Genomic DNA, 21,673 nt, shown 5'->3' with positions numbered 1-21,673 from the left:
CACGGTGGCTCATGCCTGTAATCCTAACACTCTGGGAGACTGAAGTGGGCAGCTCACCTGAGGTCAGGAGTTTGAGGCCAGCCTGGCCAACCTGGTGAAACTCCATCTCTACTAAAAATATAGAAATTACCCAGGCGTGGTGGCAGGTCCCTGAAGCTCTGGCTACTCGGGAGGCTGAGGCAGGAGAATGCCTTGAGTCAGGGAGGCAGAGGTTGCAGTGAGCTGAGATTGCGCTACTGCACTCCAGCCTGGGTGATAGAGCGAGACTCCACCTCAAAAAAAAAAAAAAAGTATTCAAATGTGTATTTTACAACTGTTTTGGCATAAAGACTGACTGATACCAGTCAGGCCAGATTCATTATTACATATTCATTACTATTATACTCCTGTTTGACTAGGCATGGTGGCTCACATCTGTGGTCCCAGCCCTTTGGGAGGCCAAGGCAGGAGGATAACTTGAGGCCAGGAGTTCTAGACCAGCCTGGGCAACATAATGAGACCCCCCCCATTTCTACTAAAAATAAAAAAAATTAGCCAGTCGTGGTGGTATGCATCTGTAGTCCCAGCTACATGGGAGGCTGAGGTGGTAGGATTGCTTGAACCCAGGAGATTGAGGCTGCAGTGAGCTATGATTGCACCACTGCACTTCAGCCAACAGATCAAGACCCTGTTTCAAATGCATACATACATACATACATACATACATACATACACACATACACACACAAACCAACCAATCAACCCCACTTGGGGTGCACAGTCATGAATTTGAAATTAGACTGGCCTGGGCAACAGAGTAAGACCCTGTTTCGAAAAAATATATATATATAGGTATTTTTTTTTCTTCTGATTCTAAAAAACATAAAAACAGGCACGATGGCTCATGCCTGTATTCCCAGCACTTTGGGAGGCCGAGGTGGGCAGATTACCTGAGGTCAAGAGTTCAAGACCAGCCTGGCCAACATGGTGAAACCCTGTATCTACCGAAAATACAAAAATTAGCTGGGCGTGGTGGCGCGTATCTGCAATCCCAGCTACTTGGGAGGCTGAGACAGAAGAATTGCTTGAAACCGGGAGGTGGAGGTTGCAGTGTCCCCCACCCGCTCCTCCAGGGGCGCCCCCCTCGAGCCACCGCGCCGGCTTCCCGGCGAGCGTCAGCGCCTCCTCACAGGCCCCGCCCCTCACGCCCCAGACGGCCAATGAGAGCTGCGGCCCCGGCCGGCCCCTCCCCGCCCTGGGGAACCCCGGTCGCGGATTGGCCGGCCCGGGCGCAGTGTCCCCCGCACGTGGGGCGGGGGCGGGGTGAGTGGAGTGGCAGCGAAGCCCCGCCCCCGCCGCCCCGCCCCCGCCCCCGCCCCCGCCTCCTCCCCGGCCCGCCCCACCTGCGGCGCCCAGTCCAGCGCCCGCCGCCCGCCACCCCGGACCCCGGTGTCTGGCTTCCCCCGAGCCGGGACCCCGCGATGGCCAAGCGCAGCTCGCTGTACATCCGCATCGTGGAGGGGAAGAACCTGCCCGCCAAGGACATGTGAGCGCGGCCGGGGGTGGGAGCCCCAACTTTCCGGGGAGGGGCACTGCCCCCCAGGACGCCTGACCTTTCCGGGGTCCACCCACAAGAGCAGCGGAGAGGGTGCGGGAGTGCGGCCGTGGTGGGGGATCGGCGGGGAAAATGGGGACAGTGACATTTTCTGCGAGCACCAGACGGGGTGACAACCGGGGGGGGGAAGTGTCACCGAGGGCTGGGGGCTGGGGGCTGGGAACTAGGGAGGGGGCGAGAATTTGTCAGCGATCCGCGGCTCATGAGGGGAAGAGGCTTTGATACGACAGGAGCTGGAGCCTGGTGACATGCCAGGGGAGACGTCTTGGTGATCTGCCCCCGGGGTGGGGTTGGAGGGGGTGGGGTGTCCCCCGCAAAGGAAGGGTCTTCCTCAGTAGTTCCAGAGCCCTTAATGCCCCGGAGTGTGCACCTGAAGCACATGCTGGGGCCCAGGGGCTGTCCCCGGGCTTCCTGCTGTGCACTCGGGTAGGAGGGACTGGCATGAAAAGTGAGAACAGGTCAGGAGGCCAGGACAGGTGCAGGACTGTGGGGGAGGGAAGGAGGGTAGTAACTGTCGCTTGTGCCTTGGGCTTTACACCTGAGCCATCCCGTTAATCCTCGCAACCACCCCGAAAGGCAGTTCTCACCGTTCCATTTTACAGATGAGAAAACTGAGGATCAGAGAAGTGAAATGCTGGCTCCAAGTGGCAGGCAGAGCAGGGTCTTGAGTCTAGGGCTTCTAACAGGCACTGACATCTGGGGATTCCCCTGGTCCCTGGCTCGATTTGGGGAGGTTTCAGGGGCCCCTTGTTCCACTCTTCTCAGTAGGTCCCAGGGCTGAGCTGCCTGACCCCTGGCCCCCCATCTTGGTCTTGCCACCACCTTCCTCATGAACAGGGTTTAGGCAGCTCCCTGCTCCTAGAGCCTCAGTTTCCCCTCTTTAAACTAGGGGTTGAAATCCCTCTAGAGGAAGAGGGGGAAAGCTCAAAGGTCAAGGGGCACTGGCTGCCTGGAGGAGGAGGGTGGGAGGGGGAAAAGGGGAGCCTGGAGGAAACAGAGTCCAAAGTCTGCGGAGCTGCAGTTCCCCACCCCTTGGGCGCCCCGAGCTCCTGGATGCAGAGAAGTGGCTAGCATGGGCGAGGGGGTGGAGCAGGGTGGGGGGCAGGCACTCTGCTCACACATATGTATGGTGGCCCCTGTGAGCTTCCCAGCAAGCTCAGCGCGCCACCACCGAGAGCAGTGCCAGTTCCAGGCCCCCTGGGTCTGATGAGGCCCAGCTCAGCAGTTACCATGACAATGGGGAAGGGAAGGCGGTGGGCATCCCTAGGTGGGTTTCTGTGCTTGGAGGCTTGGAGGGAGGTGGAGTGGGAGCTGGCAGTGAGGTCTGTGGGCTGGGAAGGCAGAGGAGCTCTGAGAAGGGTCTCAGCCTCCAGGCCCAGCCTTTAAGCATCCCCCACCCCCTGCCACCACTGGCACTAGGAACTAGGTCATCTTGGCCTCTTCTGGCTGGTGGCAGCTGGGAGGAGCAGCCCCTCTGTCTGTCGCCTCCCTCCTCATCCCCACAGCAGCTGGCCCTAGTGCCTGGCTCCAGGCTCTCTCCAGCCCAGGGCAGCAAAGCTCTTGGAGTATGCCCACCTGGGAGCCCAGTGCCTGGTTCCCTGCTCAGTGCTTTGCCTCTGGGCAAAGGGGTTCCATCTACAGTGGAGGGGTGCCTTGGGATCTCGATCCTCACCCTGCCCCCCTGCCTGCCCTACTCACGTCTCCTTTGCAACCCCCCATCTTCCCCTGTGGCTTGCATACACAGCTCTGACCTGTCAGCCGCCTCTTAAACCATCCCATAAACAGTCCCTCACATTTGGGCTACTACCCTTCACATCTCTGCTTTCGCCCATGTGTGGGGACTTCTGCCTTCAAGCACTCCACTTCAGTCCTCCAGAAAACTCCTATTCAATCTTCAGGACTCCTCTCAAACTTCTCCTCTCCAGGGCATTCCCTGGTGCACTTGGGCAGAGTTCCTGGCTCCTGGTCTCGCCCCCCAGCACTCTGGGTGGCAGGAGGAAGCCCCTGGTGTGGCAGTTCCTCCGTCAAGTGGTGCCTGTCCCAGCTGACTGTGAGGGCAGGGACTGTGACTCATTCATCCTGGCACTGGGTCCATAGTAGGGAGAATAAGAGGTGTTGAGGACTTCCCCCACTTAATCCTCTTCTTAGCTTTATAAGATAGACATCCTCGGTTTGCACATTGGGAAACTGAGGCTCAGGAAGTGAAAGCCACTTGCCAAGAGGGTAGGTAGAGAAGTCGGGATTCAGATTGCCTTTGCTGCCGACAGGCTGAGAATTCTAGCCTGTCCGCGGCTGTAAGCTTGCGGCTGGGCTCAGTGAGACTGAGCCTCGGAAATCCTATGCAAAGCATTTGGCTGCAGAGTCGGGCAGGGGTTTGGAGATCATGGGAGGCCCTCACTGAGTACTGGAGTTTCACTGTGCCTCACCAGCACCCCGCCTATCTTCTGAGTAGCATCTCCTCCAGCCAGGGCTTGCATACTTCTGAGGACGGGGAGCTTACCACCTCTCATAGTGGCTCATCTTGACTGAGACAGTTCCAAGGAGGAAGCTGTCCTCACACAGCTGCCAGCTGCCTTCCTGCCACTTCTACTCATGGGTTTTTATTCCTCTAAAGGGCACAGAGCGCAGCTGCATTCCCCATCACTGCTAGCTTTCAGAGCCTGCCTGTTCCTGCCCTGCCTCTTCCCACTGTCTCTCATCCCCACGTACCTAGGCATGAGCCAAGTCTCACGATGACCAGTGACCCACTGCCTCCCACACCAAGTGGCCTTGGGGACTGGCCCAAGGCTATTTCGGGGTTTTCCCTGATCCTCCTCCTTCCACAGCCTAGAAACTGCCAAGGCCCTAAATATAGAGGCCCCGAAAGTAGCCAGACAGGGCCAGTGGCAACTGGCTGGGGAAAGGAGAAATGAGAGAGGTGGGCAGCCTAGGCGCCTCAACACTAGCGAAGAAGGAACTGGGCAGGGCTTGGGTCCCAGCAGCCCACTGGGGACCATGGTTGGGCCCAGGTCCTTAAATCTGGCCTCAGCCTGCTCTCAATACCGTCCTCTTGCCCCACCTCTGATCCAGCCACCCAGCTCTTCACAGTCCTTGCATACCAGGACTCGGGTCCTGCTTCCAGGCCTTTGGAAGCAGTAGCAGCCCAGTAGTGGGGGACAGCCCACGGAGGTCCCCTGTTGCCTCAGTCAGTACTGACCTCTCCCTGCCTCCTCTGAGCTCCTTGTATGGCTCCTGGATCCTGCAGCCCAGCCCAGCACCTGGGGTGTTCAGAGGCCTGATTTCTTAGCACCTGGAGTCCCCTGGCTTTGGGTTGATGGGATGCAAGCTGGGGTATTCACAGGGGGCTCCCTGGAGCGGGGGGGCTCTTTATTTTATTTTATTTATTTCTGAGACAGAGTCTTGCTCTGTTGCCCAGGCTGGAGTGCAGTGGCGCGATCTTGGTTCACTGCAACCTCCTCCTCCGGGGTTCAAGGGATTCTCCTACCTCAGCCTCCCCAGTAGCTGGGATTACAGTTGTACACCACCACTACATTCGGCTAATTTTTGTATTTTTTGTAGAGACGGGGTTTCACCATGTTGGCCAGGCTGGTCTGGAACTCCTGGCCTCACATGATCTGCCCACCTCGGCCTCCCAAAGTGCTGGGATTACAGGTGTGAGCCACCACACCTGGCCAGGAGGCGGGGGCTCTCAAATGATGGCAGGGGGAGGTTACAGTCAGAGATGCAGGCAGTGCTAACATTTACTGAGCACCTCCAAGACCTTCTCTATCGTCTCAGGACCCAGGGAAGCTCCCTTGTGAGCCGGGGTTACACTTCCCACTTTATAGGTAGGAAAACTGAGTCTTGGCAGACATTTCCTGTCTGTGTCCAGGAGCTTCTGGAGCTGTTGGCCCCAAATGCCTTCCTCTGCCGGAAGAGCCCCTTTTGAGAAGGGAAGCAGAGCTTGGAATTCCCCACCCTCCACCATAGAAACACACTTCCTTTTTATGGACACTCACTGGAGGAACAGCTCTAGAGACAGCCCTCACTTCCCCACTTTTACCCAGTACCAGCCCTAGGCCTGGCTGCAGGCCTCTCCCAGCCCCAGGAGCCCCCCAACACCTGAGACCCTTGGAACTGAGCGCGTGTTTGCCTTCCCCCATCCCTCTTTCCCCAGATAGCTGTTACATTTATTCATTCATTCACTCATCAGTTCATTCATTCGTCTGTTCATTCGGCAAACACTCATGGGCTGCCTGTCTTGTGCCAAGCCCTGTGGGGGCCCTGGGGACACAGGCATGCTCCCCACCCCCAGGTAGCTCAGAGCAGGTGGGAGGCAGCTGATCACTACCAGGCTGGATGAAGTGGGCAGGCAGTGTGAGTCCAGGGAGGGCTTCCTCCCCGTCCTGTCCTGGGGCGAGGGAGGGCTCTGGCAGGGCTGAAGGCCGACTGGGCAGGAGGGACAGCAGTGTCGGTGTTAGGGAGAGCAGGAGCCAAGGCTCCAGGGAGAGTAAGGGGATCGACTTTGGTGTGGAGGGTAGGGGTCCCAGGAGCTTGCCTGGGGCTGTTGCTTGGAGCTGTTTTGGGGGGAGGCAGGGATGGGGTAGGAGGGCATAGAAAGGAGGAACATTCTATCCCCTGCGGGAGGAACAGGAGGTTTCCAGTACCCCCTCCCTCTGTCCCTCTCCCTCCCCTCCCTGTCTTTCCCCTCTCCCTCTCTACCCCTCCCTCTCACCCCCTCCCTCAGTCTCCCCCTCCCTCTTTACTCCCTCCCTCTTACTCTCCTCCCTCTCTCCCCCTCCCTCTCACCCCCTCACTCAGTCTCCCCCTCCCTCTTACTCTCCTCCCTCTTACTCTCCTCCCTCTCTCCCCTTCTCTCTCTCCCCCCTCTCTCACCCCCTCAGTCTCCCCCTCTGTCTTACTCTCCTTCCTCTTACTTTCCTCCCTCTCTCCCCCTCCCTCTTACTCTCCTCCCTCTCTCCCCCTCCCTCTTACTCTCCTCCCTCTCTCCCCCTCCCTCTCACCCCTTCCCTCTCACCCCCTCACTCAGTCTCCCCCTCCCTCTTAACTCCCTCCCTCTTACTCTCCTCCCTCTCTCTCCCCCTCCCTATCATCCCCCTTCCCTCTTAACCCCCACCTCTCTCCTCCTCCCTCTCAGCCCCCTCCCTCTGTCTCCTCTTCCCTCTCTCTCGCCTCCCTGTCCGACCCTTCCCTTTCTGCCCCTCCCTCTGTCCCTCTCCCAGTCTCTCCCCTTCCTCCTTCCCCCTCCTTTTTTCTCCTTTCTCTCTCTACCCATCCCTGTCTCCTCCCCCTCCTTCTCCCTCCCCCACAACTCTCCCTCCATCTACTCCCACCCCTGCCCGCGAAAGGGGAGCCCTGGTGCGGGTTCCTGCCCTTCCCTCACCATCCGCTCCCGGGCTGAGGGCGGGGACCCGTGTTTGGCCGGAGGAGCCTGCGGTCTCCAAACCAGGACGCGGAGACTCAGCCTCCGCTGTCTTCCCCCGCACTCCTCCCGAGGGGCCAAAAGAGGAAGGAGCGTGCCGCGAGTCCCCGCCCCGATCCCGCCCTCCAGCCCCGCCCCTGCCTATTTGTCTTGCAGCACCGGCAGCAGTGACCCCTACTGCATAGTGAAGGTGGACAATGAGCCCATCATCAGGTACCGCCCCCACGCCCAGGACCGAGGGGCGCTCAGCCTCTCATCGGCCCGCGCTCTCCCCGCAAAGGGGTGTGAATTTTGTTGTGAATTTTGTACGGAGATGGGAGGGGGCTTGGAGCACCTGGTCCCCTGCCTGGGATTCCCCACCTCGCCCTGACACCCCAGCTAGGAGACGAGAAAGACCTTCAGGGAACTGGCCTGGCCAAGGGCCTCTCACCGGACTCTGTTCATCTTTGCAATCACCACAACCTCCGGGAGAGACAGATGCTGACGATTTGTAACAACAACTCTCATTTGTGGAGCCAGCCCTTTTCCAGCCCGTTTAGTTCTTGCAATTAACGAGATATGATATCATTAGACCCCATTTACAGACAAGGAAACTGAGGCTCAGGGAGACTAACTACCCTGGCCAAGGTCACATGCCTAGTAAAAGTGGCAGAGCCACACTGGAGCCCAAGTCTGGCCATCCCAGAGCCTGAGCTCCCTTCCCCTCCCTGGTCCTGGCTCTAACTTGGGTCCTGTCCCCTGAGAGTCCCATAGTAATATCCCTCGAGGCTGGGCAACCCCAGCCTGCACCCTGAAGAGTCACTTCCTCTGGATGTCCCTTCCTCCATGGTCCCCATGATCTCTGGGCAGGGTCTTTGCTGTCCTCTCCCTTCCTTCACCCAGACTCCTGCTTCCAAGTTCATGGCCAGAGCTACCCTACTGTTCTGCCCACCTGAGTGCCCGTGGCCTACTCGGAGCCAAGGCCACCAAATTCCCAGTCCTTCCCCACCTGCAAGCAGGCTCCCAGCCTTTCTCGAGGGTCTGCAAACCACAGGCAGCAAGAGGGAGAGGGGTGTGATGGCTCTGATGCTCTTGATACAGAAGGGAAACAGATGACCTGTCTGAGAAGTGGTTGGCATGAGGTGGTCCCCTGAACTTTCATCCGGGTCCCTGGGGGCTTCAGCATCTCCCCACCCGCTAGCCCACTGAGTCCCATGAGTTGAAGGCTCTGATCCACAGGGCGTTGACCAGAGCTGGGTGAGGATGTGAGGCCAGGCTCAGCAGTCTCCCTGAGGCAGCTACCCTGTGACCTGAGGCCAATGCCTGCCAACTGTGATCTCAGTTTCCCCAAATGTAAAACAGCTGGAGAGGCTGGGCACGGTGGCTCATGCCTGTCATCCCAGCACTTTGGAAGTCCGAGGCGGGCAGATCACCTGAGGTCAGGAGTTCGAGAGCAGCCTGGCCAACAGGGTGAAACCCTGTCTCTACTAAAATGACAAAATTAGCGGGGCATGGTGGCAGGCGTCTGTAATCCCAGCTACTCAGGAAGCTGAGGCAGGGAGAATTGCTTGAACCTGGGAGGCAGAGGTTGCAGTGAGCCAAGATGATGCCACTGCACTCTAGCCTGGGCGACAGAGCGAGACTCCGTCTCAAAAAAATAAAATAAAATAAATAACAGCCAGAGAGAGGCAGCCCTGTGCCCCGTCCAGAGCAGAGAGGAATGTCAGGGGGTAGTGATTGGTGGTGAACAGTAGGGTCTGGCACAGGGAAAACACATCAGTGGCAGAGCCAGTTGTTATAGGGGTAGGGGGAGATACAAGGAAGGTCCCAGCCCAGGGCCTGGGAGTGGCCTGGGCACATGCTGAGGGTTCTCTCCTGCAGGACAGCCACAGTGTGGAAGACCCTGTGCCCCTTCTGGGGTGAGGAGTACCAAGTGCACCTGCCGCCCACCTTCCACGCTGTGGCTTTCTACGTCATGGATGAGGATGCCCTCAGGTGAGTGCCCCCCTCTCCAGCTGGGACCCAGACCTGGCCATCTGATTGCTCTCTGGCCCATTTCACCACCAGGACTCCTGGGTCCTTTTTGGCATCCTCTTTGCAGCCTGGAGGGAGGCAGAGCCTGGGGGCCTGGGAGGGCGAAAGGCTTGAGCGTGTGGGTGTGCACATGCGTGGCTCCATGGTGCATGCGCCACATACACACGTGTGTGTGCAGGCATGCAGGCACAAGTGTGCATGGACTACACGTGTGCGTGCAGGTGTGAGCTGTGAGATGGGCACCCAGAGAGTGTGAGCTTGGCATGTGTGGGCATGTGAGAAACCTATCACATCCCCCTAGAGGGTCCAGAACCCACAGCCTACAGAAGGGCCACAGGTCCAGCTCTGTTGGGTTACTCTGGAAATGACAGCGGTGTCCACCACCCTGCTCCCCCCGGGGGGGCCCTGAACTTGGTGGGAGGTCCCAGAGGGCAGATACTGAAGCCCTGCCCAGCTCTGCCTCCATCTCCCTCCTCTAGCCGGGACGACGTTATCGGAAAGGTCTGCCTTACAAGGGACACCATAGCCTCTCACCCTAAGGGTAAGTTCTCCCTTCCCTCCCACACTGGTCTGCCCAGTCCCTGGCCTCCCTCCCACTCGGAGACCTCCCCTCTAGGCTCCGTCTGGTCTCCTGCTCAGGGAAAGCCATTTCTACTCTCCCCAGAAGCCGGGGCCACGTTCTGTACTCCTGGCCTCTGTTCTGCAGCATGTTCCCAAGCCTGGTTGTTACTGCCTCTTCCCTAGGGTGAAGAGGGGCTGCTATGGGTGGAATCTGAGGCCTCTGCTGGCAGAAGAAGGGGCCGCCTTACACTCTATTGCTGAAGCATAGGGACCCCTTCTCCAAATCAGGCCAGCTCCTTCTGTAACCCATGGGGTCGCCTCCATCTGGGCCCTAGTACTACTGTGTCCTAAGTCTGAAGGGTTGGCCTAGAGCCAGTCCAGGCTGGAGATCCCTTTCAATTATTTCTGGGATGCAGACATTGCTTTGTGTTATTGTTTTTACAATTTTTATATAGTTTTTTTTTAAAAAAAAAGGCCGGGCACGGTGGCTCACACCTGTAATCCCAGTACTTTGGGAGGCCGAGACGGGTGGATCACGAGGTCAGGAGATCGAGACCATCCTGGCTAACACGGTGAAACCCTGTCTCTACTAAAAATACAAAAAAATTAGCTGGGCTTGGTGGCAGGCACCTGTAGTCCTAGCTACTTGGCAGGCTGAAGCAGGAGAATGGCATGAACCCGGGAGGCAGAGCTTGCAGTAAGCCTAGATCACGCCACTGCACTCCAGCCTCAGCAACGGAGCAAGACTCCACCTCAAAAATAAATAAATAAATGAATAAAAAATAAAAATAAAAAATAAAATAGAGGCCGGGTGCAGTGGCTCACACCTATAATCCCAGCACTTTGGGAGGCCGAGGCAGGTGGATCACCTGAGGTCAGGAGTTCAAGACCAGCCTGGCCAACATGGCAAAACTCTGTCTCTACTAAAAATACAAAAAATTAGCTGGACGTGGTGGTGGGCACCTGTAATCCCAGCTACTCAGGAGGCTGAGGCAGGAGAATCGCTTGAATCCAGGAGGCGGAGGTTGCAGTGAGTCAAGATCACGCCATTGCACTCCAACCTGGATGACAGAGCAAGACTCCATCTCCAAAAGAAAAACAAAGATGGAGGCCGGGCATGGTGGCTCACACCTGTAATCCCAGTGGCAATTCACTTGAGATTAGAAGTTCAAGACCAGCCTCGTCAACATGGTGAAACCCTGTCTCTACTAAAAATATAAAAATTACCTGGGCATGGTGGCACTCACCTGTAATCCCAGCTACTAGGGAGGCTGAGACAGGAAAATCTCTTGAACCTGGGAGGCAGAGGTTGCAGTGAGCCAAGATTGCGCCATTGCACTCCAGCCTAGGTGACAGAGCAAGACTCTGTCTCAAAAAAAAAAAAAAAAATGGAGATGGGGGTCTCACTCTGTTGCCCAGGCTGGTCTTGAACTCCTGGCTTTGACAGATCCTCCCGCCTTGGCCTCCCCAAGGTGCTAGGATTACAGGTGTGAACCACCATGCTCTGCCCAGACATGATTTTGAGGGTTCAGCCCTGTGCCAGCCTCACTGTGTGTGACCTTGGGCAGCTCTTGCCTTCTCTGGGCTTCTCTGAGGGTTCAAACCAGTTCTTGGATGCTATGGGCTCTGCCATCAGAGCCTTTGTGTCCCGCTTACTGGCTTCCCCCCACACACACCTGCTCCTGTCTGTGACGCTGGGCCAGGGATGGGGGCAGGGCGGAGGCAGGTTCTGCTGACTCATGGGGCTTCTTGGCCCCTGCCAGGCCAAAGGCCTTTCCCACCTGCAGCCTTAGCCAGCATCTCTGGGGTCTAGTGGCCCCAGTGAGGCTATTCCTCCGGGTGCCTTGTAGCTTCCCCATCAGGCCTCAGACCCTCCTCCCAGCAGCCCTAGGGGAGGGCCACTCTCTTCCTGTTTTAAGATGGGGAATCTGGCTGGGTACAGCAGCCCACACTTATAATCCCAGCACCTTAGGAGGCTGAGGTGGGAGGATGGCTTGAGGTCAGGAGTTTGAGACCAGCCTGAGCAACATAGCAAGACTCCATCTTTTTTTTTTTTTTTTGAGATGGGGTCTTGCTCTGTCACCCAGTCTGGAGTGCAATGGCGCAATCTTGTAGCTTCTCCATCTGGGCCTCAGACCCTCCTCCCAGCAGCCCTAGGGGAGGGCCACTCTCTTCCCATTTTAAGATGGGGAATCTGGCTGGGTACAGCGGCCCACGCTTATAATCTCAGCACCTTGGGAGGCTGAGGTGGGAGGATTGCTTGAGGTCAGGAGTTTGAGACCAGCCTGAGCAATATAGCAAGACTCCATCTTTTTTTTTTTTTTTTTTTTTTTTGAGATGGGGCCTTGCTCTGTCACCCAGTCTGGAGTGCAATGGTGCGATCTGAGTTCAAGCAATTCTCCTGCCTCAGCCTCCTGAGGAGCTGGGATTACAGGCATGTGCCACCACACCTGGCTCACAGGGTGAGACCCTGTCTCTAAAAACAACAACGACAAAAATGACACAATAGTGAGGGCACAGGCCCCAGGTCACTGACTTAGATTCTAATCCCAGCTCTTCCAACTGCTGTTTCTTCACCTGCTGAGCCTCAGTTTCCCCATCTGTCATTGGGGATACCAGCCCCTGCTTCACGGGTGCCTAGGGGATTCCCAGGAGATTATGGAGGTGCCTCAAGGTGCCTGGTGGGGCTGAGGGTGGAAGGTATGGGGGTTCAGGGCCGGGTCCCTGGCTGAGCTGACCCCACAGGTTTCAGCGGGTGGGCCCACCTGACGGAGGTCGACCCCGATGAGGAGGTGCAGGGCGAGATCCACCTGCGGCTGGAAGTGCGGCCAGGGGCCCGGGCCTGCCGGCTACGCTGCTCTGTGCTGGAGGCCAGGTGAGACTCAGGGGCCTGGCGGCGGGCAGTGGGTCCCCTGCAACTAGAGAAACCCAGTGAGGAAGCTGAGCCCCCCCTCGCCCCACCTCTACCTCCTGGTCCCAGAGCTGGCCACCTCCCATCAAAGCCTGCTCTCAAGAGAGGGTCTCGCCAGGCACGGTGTCTCACACCTGTAATCCCAGCACTTTGGGAGGGCAAGGCAGGTGGTTCACCTGAGGCCAGGAGTTCAAGACCAGCCTGACCACCATGGTGAGACCCTGTCTCTACTAAAAATACAACAATTAGCCGGGCATGGTGGCAGGCACCTGTAATCTCAGCTACTCAGGAGGCTGAGGCAGGAGTCTTGAACCCAGGAGGCAGAGGTTGCAGTGAGCCGAGATGGCGCCACTGCACTCCAGCCTGGGTGACGAGCGAGACTGCATCTCAAAAAAAAAAAAAAAAGAAAGAAAGAAAAAAGAGAGGGTCTGGGGAGGTTTTCTGGACTTGATGATGCTTCTTGGGTGATTTCCACTCAAGGGGATATGTCCCTTAAGGGACAGTCTAATGTTCTCATGGAGGAACTGGAGCCATCACAGAGGAGTGGAGTAGGGGGTACGGGTGAGGAGACCCCGAACTCTGATCACACAGCCTCAGTCCCCCAGTGCTAAGGCCGGCTTCCCTATGTTTAACGCCAGTGTGAACTTGGCCTGGTGGGAGTGTGTGTAAGTGGGTCCCTCGTGGGGCTGGGGGGTGAAAAGAGTTGCTGAAAATCTCCCGATGGGCAAATTGAGGGTTCCCCCAAGGAGGGACAGTGGTTTGGATGGTTCCATGGGCCTGAGTCACCTGTGACAGGGCCACCCCCCAACCCCCAGGGTATTTTTAGCTGCAGGCTGCACTCCCGTCTGGGCCTGGGTCTGAGTCACACTCTGTCCGTGAGAAGCGTCTTCCCTTCCGGCTCCAAACCCACCTCCCCAAGTCGCTCCCTGCCTGTGAGGCAGGAGGGTGGCCCCCAGCCAGGCAGCCCTATGGAGCCAGTGTTCCCCCCACCCTTGAGGGGTCAGCCTGTCTAAGAGGAAGACTTCCCTTGGGCAGAGGGGTGTGGGTCGGATGATGCCCATGTTGCTCACTCTGGCTTCCCGGGAGTTATTTTCTGTCCTGGGAAAATAGAAATGGATGGAAAATGTCTGGGCTTGGGCCGAGCCTCAGCCACGCCCCCACACTCGCTCACTCTCTGGCCTCTGCCATTCATTCCCCCCCGCCCCACCCCAACTCACCCGCTTCCTCCATCCTTATCCTTTCCGGGCACCAGGCTGTCTGGGGGACAGGCATGCACACGTGTGCACCCGCTCACACACGTGGCTGGGCTCTGGGACCTCGGGGCCACTTCTCCCAGGCACCCATCGTCACCTACGGAGATGGGAGGCATGGAAGCATGTCTCCCTGGCCCTCCCCTCTCTCCAGGAATCTCCCCTCTCCCATCCTCTGGGGCCACAGTGGTTGGCCTTCTAATGAGTCCTAGCAGGGGAGAGGAATGTCCAGGCATCTCTCAGAGTGAGGGGACTTGTCCCCCGTTGTCCTCAGCAATGAGACTCCTGCTGCAATTCCAAGTCAGCCTAAGAAGGTCCATTTGCTGCAGAGGAAGAAAGAACATTTCCTCCTTATTTTTTCTGGGGAGATTCTCAATATTTCAGTAAAACCTTGGGGTTTTTTTGTTTTTTGTTTTTGAGACAATCTCGCTCCATCATCCAGGCTGGAGTGCAGTGGCCCGATCTCAGCTCACTGCAACCTCCACCTTCTGGGTTCAAGCAATTCTCCTGCCTCAGCCTCCCTAGTAGCTGGGATTACAGGTGTGCACCACCACGCCCGGCTAATTTTTTGTATTTTTAGTAGAGACGGGACTTCACTATGTTGGCTAGGCTGGTCTCAAACTCCTGACCTCAGGTGATCTGCCTGCCTCGGCCTCCCAAAGTACTGGGATTACAGGCGTGAGCCACTGCACCCGGGCTGTTTTTTTTTTGGTGGTTTTTTTTTTTTTTTTTTTTTTTTTGAGGCAGTCTGGCTCTGTCACCCAGGCTGGAGTGCAGTGGTGTTTTCTTGGCTCACTGCAACCTCTGCCTCCCCAGGTTCAAGCAATTCTCCTGCCTCAGCCACCTTCCCAAAGTGCTGGGATTATAGGAATGAGCTGCTGCACCCAGCCTCAATGTTGGGGTTTTATTAGACAGTCTTGAGGGGGAAGAAAGGCAGGTATGAGAGGCTTAAAATATCGAAGATGAGTGGGCTTTGGTGTTCTTCCACAAAGAGTTCTAAGTAGGGGATACTGGCAGGGTGCAGTGGCTCACTCCAGTAATCCCAGTGCTTTGGGAAGCAGAGGTGGGAGGATCTCTTGAGGCCCGGATTTCTAGACCAGCCTGGGCAACAGCAAGATCCTGTCTCTACAAAAAAATTTAAAAATTAGCCAGGTGTGGTGGGGCACACCTATAGTGCCAGCTACTTGGGAGGCTGACGTGGGAGGATTGCTTGAGCCCAGGAGGTGGAGGCTGCAGTGAGCTATGATTGCATCACTGTACTCCAGCCTGAGCAACAGAGCAAGACCCTGTTTTTAAAAAAAAAGAAAAGAATAAAAGGGCCAGGCGCGGTGGCTCACGCCTGTAATCCCAGCACTTTGGGAGGCCAAGGCAGGCGGATCACCTGGGGTCAGGAGTTCGAGGGCAGCCTGGCCAACCTGGTGAAACCCCATCTCTACTAAAAATACGAAAATTAGCTGGGCGTGGTGGCAGGCACCTGTAATCCCAGCTACTCAGGAGGCTGAGGCAGGAGAATTACTTGAACCCGGGAGGCGGAGGTTGCAGTGAGCTAAGATTGCACCATTACACTCCAGCCTGGGCGACAGAGCGAGACTCCGTCTCAAAAAAAAAAAAAGCTGGGGGTACCGTGACTAGACTAGGGCTGTGTAAAGACCCATCTATGGAGAAAGGGCAGGGCCGCCCATCAGGGCTGCACCTCACTCCTCCACCAAGTAGAGTGACATTACTGGGGCAGACCTTCCAGAAGCACACTCTCTCCCTAAACCTGAGCCCAGTAGCGATTCACTTTTCCATTTTCCTGATGAGGAAACCGAGGCTTAGGGCAGCCCTGGGAATGGAGGGCCGGGAACATTGCCCTGGCAGTTCCCTGGCAGCACTCACACCACCCCCCTGCCACCCCCAGAGCAAGGTGCAGCCACTGGCCTGCAGCTGCCTGGTGGGAAGGACCCATGGCCTCTACCTTGGGGGGTTCTTGGCCACATGGGCGATCCTGGGGAGATGGCTATGGGAGTAGGGCCCAGAAAGGGCAGAGGCGCACTGTCCACAGTCAGCTTGCCAGGGACAGAATGTGCCCAGGCCTTTTGGCCCGCTGTGGTTACATAATGGTGGTGACAAGTGGGGGAGGGGGGCTCAGGGACAAGTCGATGATCCAATCTTCCTCCACCCCCACCAGGGATCTGGCCCCAAAGGACCGCAATGGCGCATCTGACCCCTTCGTCCGAGTGCGCTACAAGGGCCGGACACAGGAGACCTCGGTGAGGAGGCCAGAGGGCAGGGAAGGGGCAGGGGGCTCGGGGGATGTGCCAGCCACGCCCCCGTTGCTCACCTCACCACCTGCTCACCGTCCCCTGGTGGGACAGATTGGGGGCCACAGTCTTACAGAGGAGGCCCAGGGAAAGGGGCGACCTCTCTGAGGGGACATAATAGGTCCCAGGACCTCTGGGGCCAACTTCGCTCACTCCCGGCCATGCTTGGGGGTAAGGAGGGGATTGAGACAGCCGGAGTGGGGTTTATTCGGCTGCCCATGCTGCCTTCCCCACCCCCAGGAAACGTCCAGAGTCGAGGGCCCAGTCCTGGGCACGAAGACACCAAGGTCTGCTTTCTCAGTATAGTCGCTACTGTTTTTGTTTTGTGTTTTGTGGTGTTTTTTTTTTTTGAGGCCAAGTCCCACCCTGTCACCCAGGCTGCAGTGCAGTGGCTGGATCTCAGCTCACTGCAGGCTCTGCCTTCCCAGTTCGAGAGATTCTCCTGCCTCAGCCACACGAGTAGCTAGGATTACAGGCACACACCACCACACCAGGCTAATTTCTTGTATTTTTAGTAGAGATGGGGTTTCACCATGTTGGCCAGGCTGGTCTCGAACTCCTGGCCTCAAGTGATCCTCCCGCCTGGGCTTCCCAAAGTGCTGGGATTACAGGCATGAGCCACCACGCCCAGCCCTGTGTTTTTTGTTTGTTTTGCTTTGTTTTTTAATATTTTATTTCCATAGGTTATTAGGGAACAGGTGGTGTTTGGTTACATAAGTTCTTAGTGGTGATTTATGAGATTTTGGTTCACCCATCACCCGAGCAGTATACACTGCACCCAATTTGTAGTCTTTTATCCCTCACCCCCTTCCCACCCCTCCCCCCCGAGTCCCCAAAGTCCACTGTGTCATTCTTATGCCTTTGCGTCCTCATAGCTTAGCTCCCACATATGAGTGAGAACATAACGATGTTTGGTTTTCCATTCCTGAGTTACTACACTTAGAATAATAGTCTCCAATCCAATCCAGGTTGCTGTGAATGCCATTAATTCATTCCTTTTTTATGGCTGAGTAGTATTCCATCATATATATATACCACAGTTTCTTTATCCACTTGTTGATTGATGGACATTTGGGCTGGTTTCACATTTTTGCAATTGCGAATTGTGCTGCTATAAACATGCGTCTGCAAGTATCTTGGCCAGGCGCAGTGGCTCACACCTGTAATCCCAGCACTGTGGGAGGCCAAGGCTGGCAGATTGCTTGAGGCCAGGAGTTTGAGACCAGCCTGGCCAACATGGTGAAACCCCGTCTCTACTAAAAATACAAAAATTAGCCGGGCGTAGCGGCAGGCCCCTGAAATCCCAGCTACTTGGGAGGCTGAGGCAGGAGAATCACTTGAACCCAGAAGGCGGAGGTTACAGTGAGCTGAGATCGTGCCACTGCACTCCAGCCTGGGCGACAGAGCAAGACTGTTTCAAAAACAAAACAAAACAAACAAAACAAAAACATATGTGTGCAAGTATCTTTTTTGTATAATGACTTCTCCTCTGGGTAGATAACCAGTAGTGGGATTGCTGAATCAAATGGTAGTTCTACTTTTAGTTAGTTAAGGAATCTCTGCTGTTTTCCACAGTGGTTGTACTAGTTCACATTCCCACCAGCAGTGTAGAGGTATTCCCTGTTCACCACATCCTCATAGTCAGTACTGTTTTGCTGTGTGGCCTCGGATACATCTTTTCCCCACCCTGGGCCTCAGTTCTCCCTATCTGAGAAATGGGTGGGAGCTCGGACAGGACATTTTAACCTCTGCTGTGGCAGAACCTCCAAGGCGAGGAGGCTGTGGGGAACCCAGGGGAGGTGTCTAGGGCAGCTCTGCCTTTTGCCCAGCCTGGGGAGTCCAGTGGCATCAGCCTAACCCCCTCCCACCCTCCTCTGGGCAGATCGTGAAGAAGTCATGCTACCCACGCTGGAATGAGACGTTTGAATTTGAGCTGCAGGAGGGGGCCATGGAGGCGCTGTGCTTGGAGGCCTGGGACTGGGACCTTGTCAGCCGAAACGACTTCCTGGGCAAAGTGAGCACCACCGCCCCGCCCCCTCTCCTCCCCCGGCAGGCTGCACCTGCTGTCCCCCAGCACCTGGTTCCATTGCAGCCATCCCATCCTCAGGGACCTCCCTCCGGCTTCCCCAAAGAGGGACACTCAGGAAGCCTGGGACTACCCCCCCACCTCCACCGTCTGCCAGAACCAGCAACTTCCCCCCACCACCACTGGCACTCAGGGACCCTTGGAAGGGGCCCCTCCCCACTAAGAACAGTAGTTGGCAAGGAGGAGACCTAAGTCTCCCAGCTCCAGGAAAACTGCCACTATGTCCCCAGGTGGTGATCGATGTCCAGAGACTGCAGGTGGCGCAGCAGGAGGAGGGCTGGTTCCGGCTGCAGCCGGACCAGTCCAAGAGCCGGCGGCATGATGAGTAAGTGCATGGAGCTGGGCAGCCGGCCTCAAGGGGTGGGGTGGGGGCTGACATTTGGGAATTGGCTACAGGCAGGCAGGGCAGGGGGGCTGCTCAGGGGTGAGAGGTCAGGAGACACAGCTCCAGGGTCCCCTCAGCCCCTGCCCACCTAGCCAGCATCCTTCTCATCCCGGCTGGGCTCCACCTCCCCTTTATTTATTATTTATTTATTTATTTATTTATTTTGAGATGGAGTCTCACTCTGTCCCCAGGCTGGAGTGCAATGGCATGATCTCGACTCACTGCAGGCTCCGCCTCCCGGGTTCACGCCATTCTCCTGCCTCAGCCTCCCAAGTAGCTGGGACTACAGGCACCCGCCACCGCGCCTGGCTAATTTTTTGCATTTTTAGTAGAGACAGGGTTTCACCATGTTAGCCAGGATGGTCTCGATCTCCTGACCTTGTGATCCACCCGCCTCGGCCTCCCCAAGTACTGGGATTACAGGCATGAGCCACCGCGCCCGGCCCCTCCGCTTTATTTTTCCCCACAGTTCTGCATTCAGCTCAGCTCTGTCTTCTGTCTTTTTTTTTTTTTTTTTTTTGAGATGGAGTCTTGCTCTGTCACCCAGGCTGGAGTGCAGCGGCACAATCTTGGCTCACTGCAACCTCCACCTCCTGGGTTCCAGTGATTCTCCTGCCTCAACCTCCTGATTAGCTGGGATTACAACTGTGTGCCACCATGCTCGGCTAATTTTTGTATTTTTAGTAGAGACAGGGTTTCACCATGTTGGCCAAGTTGGTCTCGAACACCTGACCTCAAGTGATCCACCCGCCTCAGCCTGCCAAAGTGCTAGGATTACAGGCATCGGCCACCGCACCCGGCCAGGTCTGTCTTCTTAGCTCACAGGTTGTACAGGTCTCCTGCTTTCTGCCTCTGGAAGTTTCTGAAACAAGTACTCAGACATTTTCCCTTTGAAAATTTCCCTGCAGACCTCAGACCAGGGTTCAAGTCTCCAAGGTCAGTGTCCCTGAGCCATAGCTCCAACTCCCTATGCCAGATTCTCCAGGAATAGGGTTGTGAGATAAGATAGGACACCGTTGGCCAGGAGCGGTGGCTCATGCCTGTAATCCCAGCTCTTTGGGAGGCCAAGGTGGGAGGATCACTTGGGGCAAGGAGTTTGAGACCAGCCTGGGCAAGAAAGTGAGACTCCGTCTCTACAAAGAAATAAAAATTAGGCCAGACGCGGTGGCTCATGCCTGTAATCCCAGCACTTTGGGAGGTCGAGGTGGGCGGATCACCTGAGGTCAGGAGTTTGAGACCAGCCTGGCCAGATGGCGGGCACCTGTAATCCCAGCTACTTGGGAGGCTGAGGCAGGCAGAATTGCTTGAACCCCGGAGGCAGAGGTTGTAGTGAGCCAAGATTGCGCCATTGCACTCTAGCCTGGGTGACAAAGCTAGACTCTGTCTCAAAAAAAAAAAGAACACCCAGTTAAAACTTAATTTCAGATAAACAGTGAATAATTTTTTTTTTTTTTTTTGAGCAGAATCTCACTCTGTCACCTAGGCTGGATGGAGTGCAGTGGCACGGTCTTGGCTCACTGCAACCTCCGCCTCCCAGGTTCAAGCAATTCTCATGCCTCAGCCTCCCGAGTAGCTGGGATTACAGGCATGCACCTGTACCACCAGTGCAGTGGTGATCATAGCTCACTGTAGCCTCCACCTCCTGGGTGCAAGCAATCCTCCCACCTCAACGTTCCAGGTAGCTAGGACCACCTCACCTGGCTAATTTTTTGTAGTTTTAGTAGAGATGGGGTTTCACCATGATGGCCGGGCTTGATGGTGAACTCCTGACCTGTGCCTGGCTGTGAATACATTTTTAGTATAAGAATAACCGCTGGGCGTGGTGACTCACACCTGTAATCCCAACACTTTGGGAGTTTGAGGTGGGTGGATCACTTGAGGTCAAGAGTTCGAGACCAGCCTGGCCAACATGGTGAAACACCGTCTCTACTAAAAGTACAAAAAATGGTGGTGGGCACCTGTAATCCAAGCTACTTGGGAGGCTGAAGCAGGATAATTGCTTGAACCCAGGAGACGGAGGTTGCAGTGAGCCGAGATCCCACCACTGCACTCCAGCCTCGGTGACAAGAGCGAAACTCCGTCTCAAGAAAACAGCCGGGTGCGGTGGCTCATGCCTGTAATCTCAGCACTTTGGGTGGCCGAGGTGGGTGGATCATGAGATCAGGAGTTCAAGACCAGCCTGGCCAACATGGTGAAATCCCGTCTGTACTAAAAATACAAAAATTACCCGGATGTGGTGGCGGGCACCTCTAATCTCAGCTACTTGGGAAGCTGAGGATGGAGAATTGCTTGAACCTGGGAGGTGGAGGTTGCAGTGAGCCGAGATCGCGCCACTGCACTCCAGCCTGGGTGACAGAGCAGGACTCCATCTCAGCAAAAAAAAAAAAAAGAAAGAAGAAGAATGACCATGCACTATTTGAGACATATCTATACTAAAAATATTCAAATTTAGGCCGGGTATGGTGGCGCATGCCTGTAATCTCAGCACTTTGGGAGGCCAAGGCAGGAGGATCACTTGAGCCCAGGAGTTCAAGACCAGCCTGGGCAACATAGCAAGACCCCATCTCTAAAAAAAATAGTTAATAAGTAAATAAAATATTCACATTTAACTGGGTGTCTTGGGTCGTTTTGCTAAATCTGGCAGCCTGTCTAGGAAGCCCTCTGGCTTGTTTGCTGTGGCCCACAGCCCTCAGTGGTTCAGCTTTATGTCTCTGTGGAAGGCCCCAGACCCCCATTCCCCCAGTTCCCATCCTTAACAGGGTAGGAGCAGGTGGATGGCTGTGTGTCCAGCACAAGGTGTTTCCATAGAACCAGCCAAGGCCCATCTTGCCATCTTATTTTTTATTTATTTATTTTTTTTGAGACAGAGTCAGGCTGGAGTGCAGTGGTGCAATCCTGGCTCACTGCAACCTCTGCTTCCTGGGTTGAAGCGCTTCTCCTGCCTCAGTCTCCCGAGTAGCTGCGATTACAGGCACCTGCCACAATGCCTGGCTAATTTATATATATATATTTTAATAGAGATGGGGTTTTGCCGTGTCAGCCAGGCTGGTCTTGAACTCGTGACCTCAAGTGATCTGCCTGCCTTGGCCTCCCAAAGTGCTGGGATTACAGGCATGAGCCACTGCGCCAGGCCCAGGGGCCCATCTTA

At 56.0% G+C, this 21,673-nt stretch overlaps 1 protein-coding gene across 7 annotated transcripts in view; it reads left to right on the top strand.

The window, feature by feature from the left end:
• Window positions 1-1,357: 1,357 nt before the first annotated feature.
• Window positions 1,358-21,673, top strand: part of LOC100972043 (ras GTPase-activating protein 4) — a 34,598-nt gene continuing 14,282 nt past the window's right edge. For 2 of the 7 annotated variants that reach the window (XM_063606085.1, XM_063606086.1), the window contains exons 1-8: window positions 1,360-1,525; window positions 7,173-7,298; window positions 8,877-8,990; window positions 9,509-9,570; window positions 12,336-12,465; window positions 15,922-16,003; window positions 17,937-18,068; window positions 18,371-18,465. In XM_063606085.1, coding sequence (XP_063462155.1) covers window positions 1,461-1,525; window positions 7,173-7,298; window positions 8,877-8,990; window positions 9,509-9,570; window positions 12,336-12,465; window positions 15,922-16,003; window positions 17,937-18,068; window positions 18,371-18,465 — 806 coding nt within the window. In that variant the 5' untranslated portion in view covers window positions 1,360-1,460. Of the gene's footprint in view, window positions 1,526-1,590; window positions 1,628-7,172; window positions 7,299-8,876; window positions 8,991-9,508; window positions 9,571-12,335; window positions 12,466-15,921; window positions 16,004-17,936; window positions 18,069-18,370; window positions 18,466-21,673 lie in introns of those variants that run through there. The other 5 variants (XM_063606087.1, XM_055114752.2, XM_063606084.1 and 2 more) reach the window with 5 other exon arrangements.

Source organism: Pan paniscus, chromosome 6 (genome assembly GCF_029289425.2).
Source record: "Pan paniscus chromosome 6, NHGRI_mPanPan1-v2.0_pri, whole genome shotgun sequence".
NCBI classification, from domain to species: Eukaryota; Metazoa; Chordata; class Mammalia; order Primates; family Hominidae; genus Pan; species Pan paniscus.
Note: the sequence above shows the minus strand (reverse complement) of the source record. Positions and strands in the feature narration are given on the sequence as shown.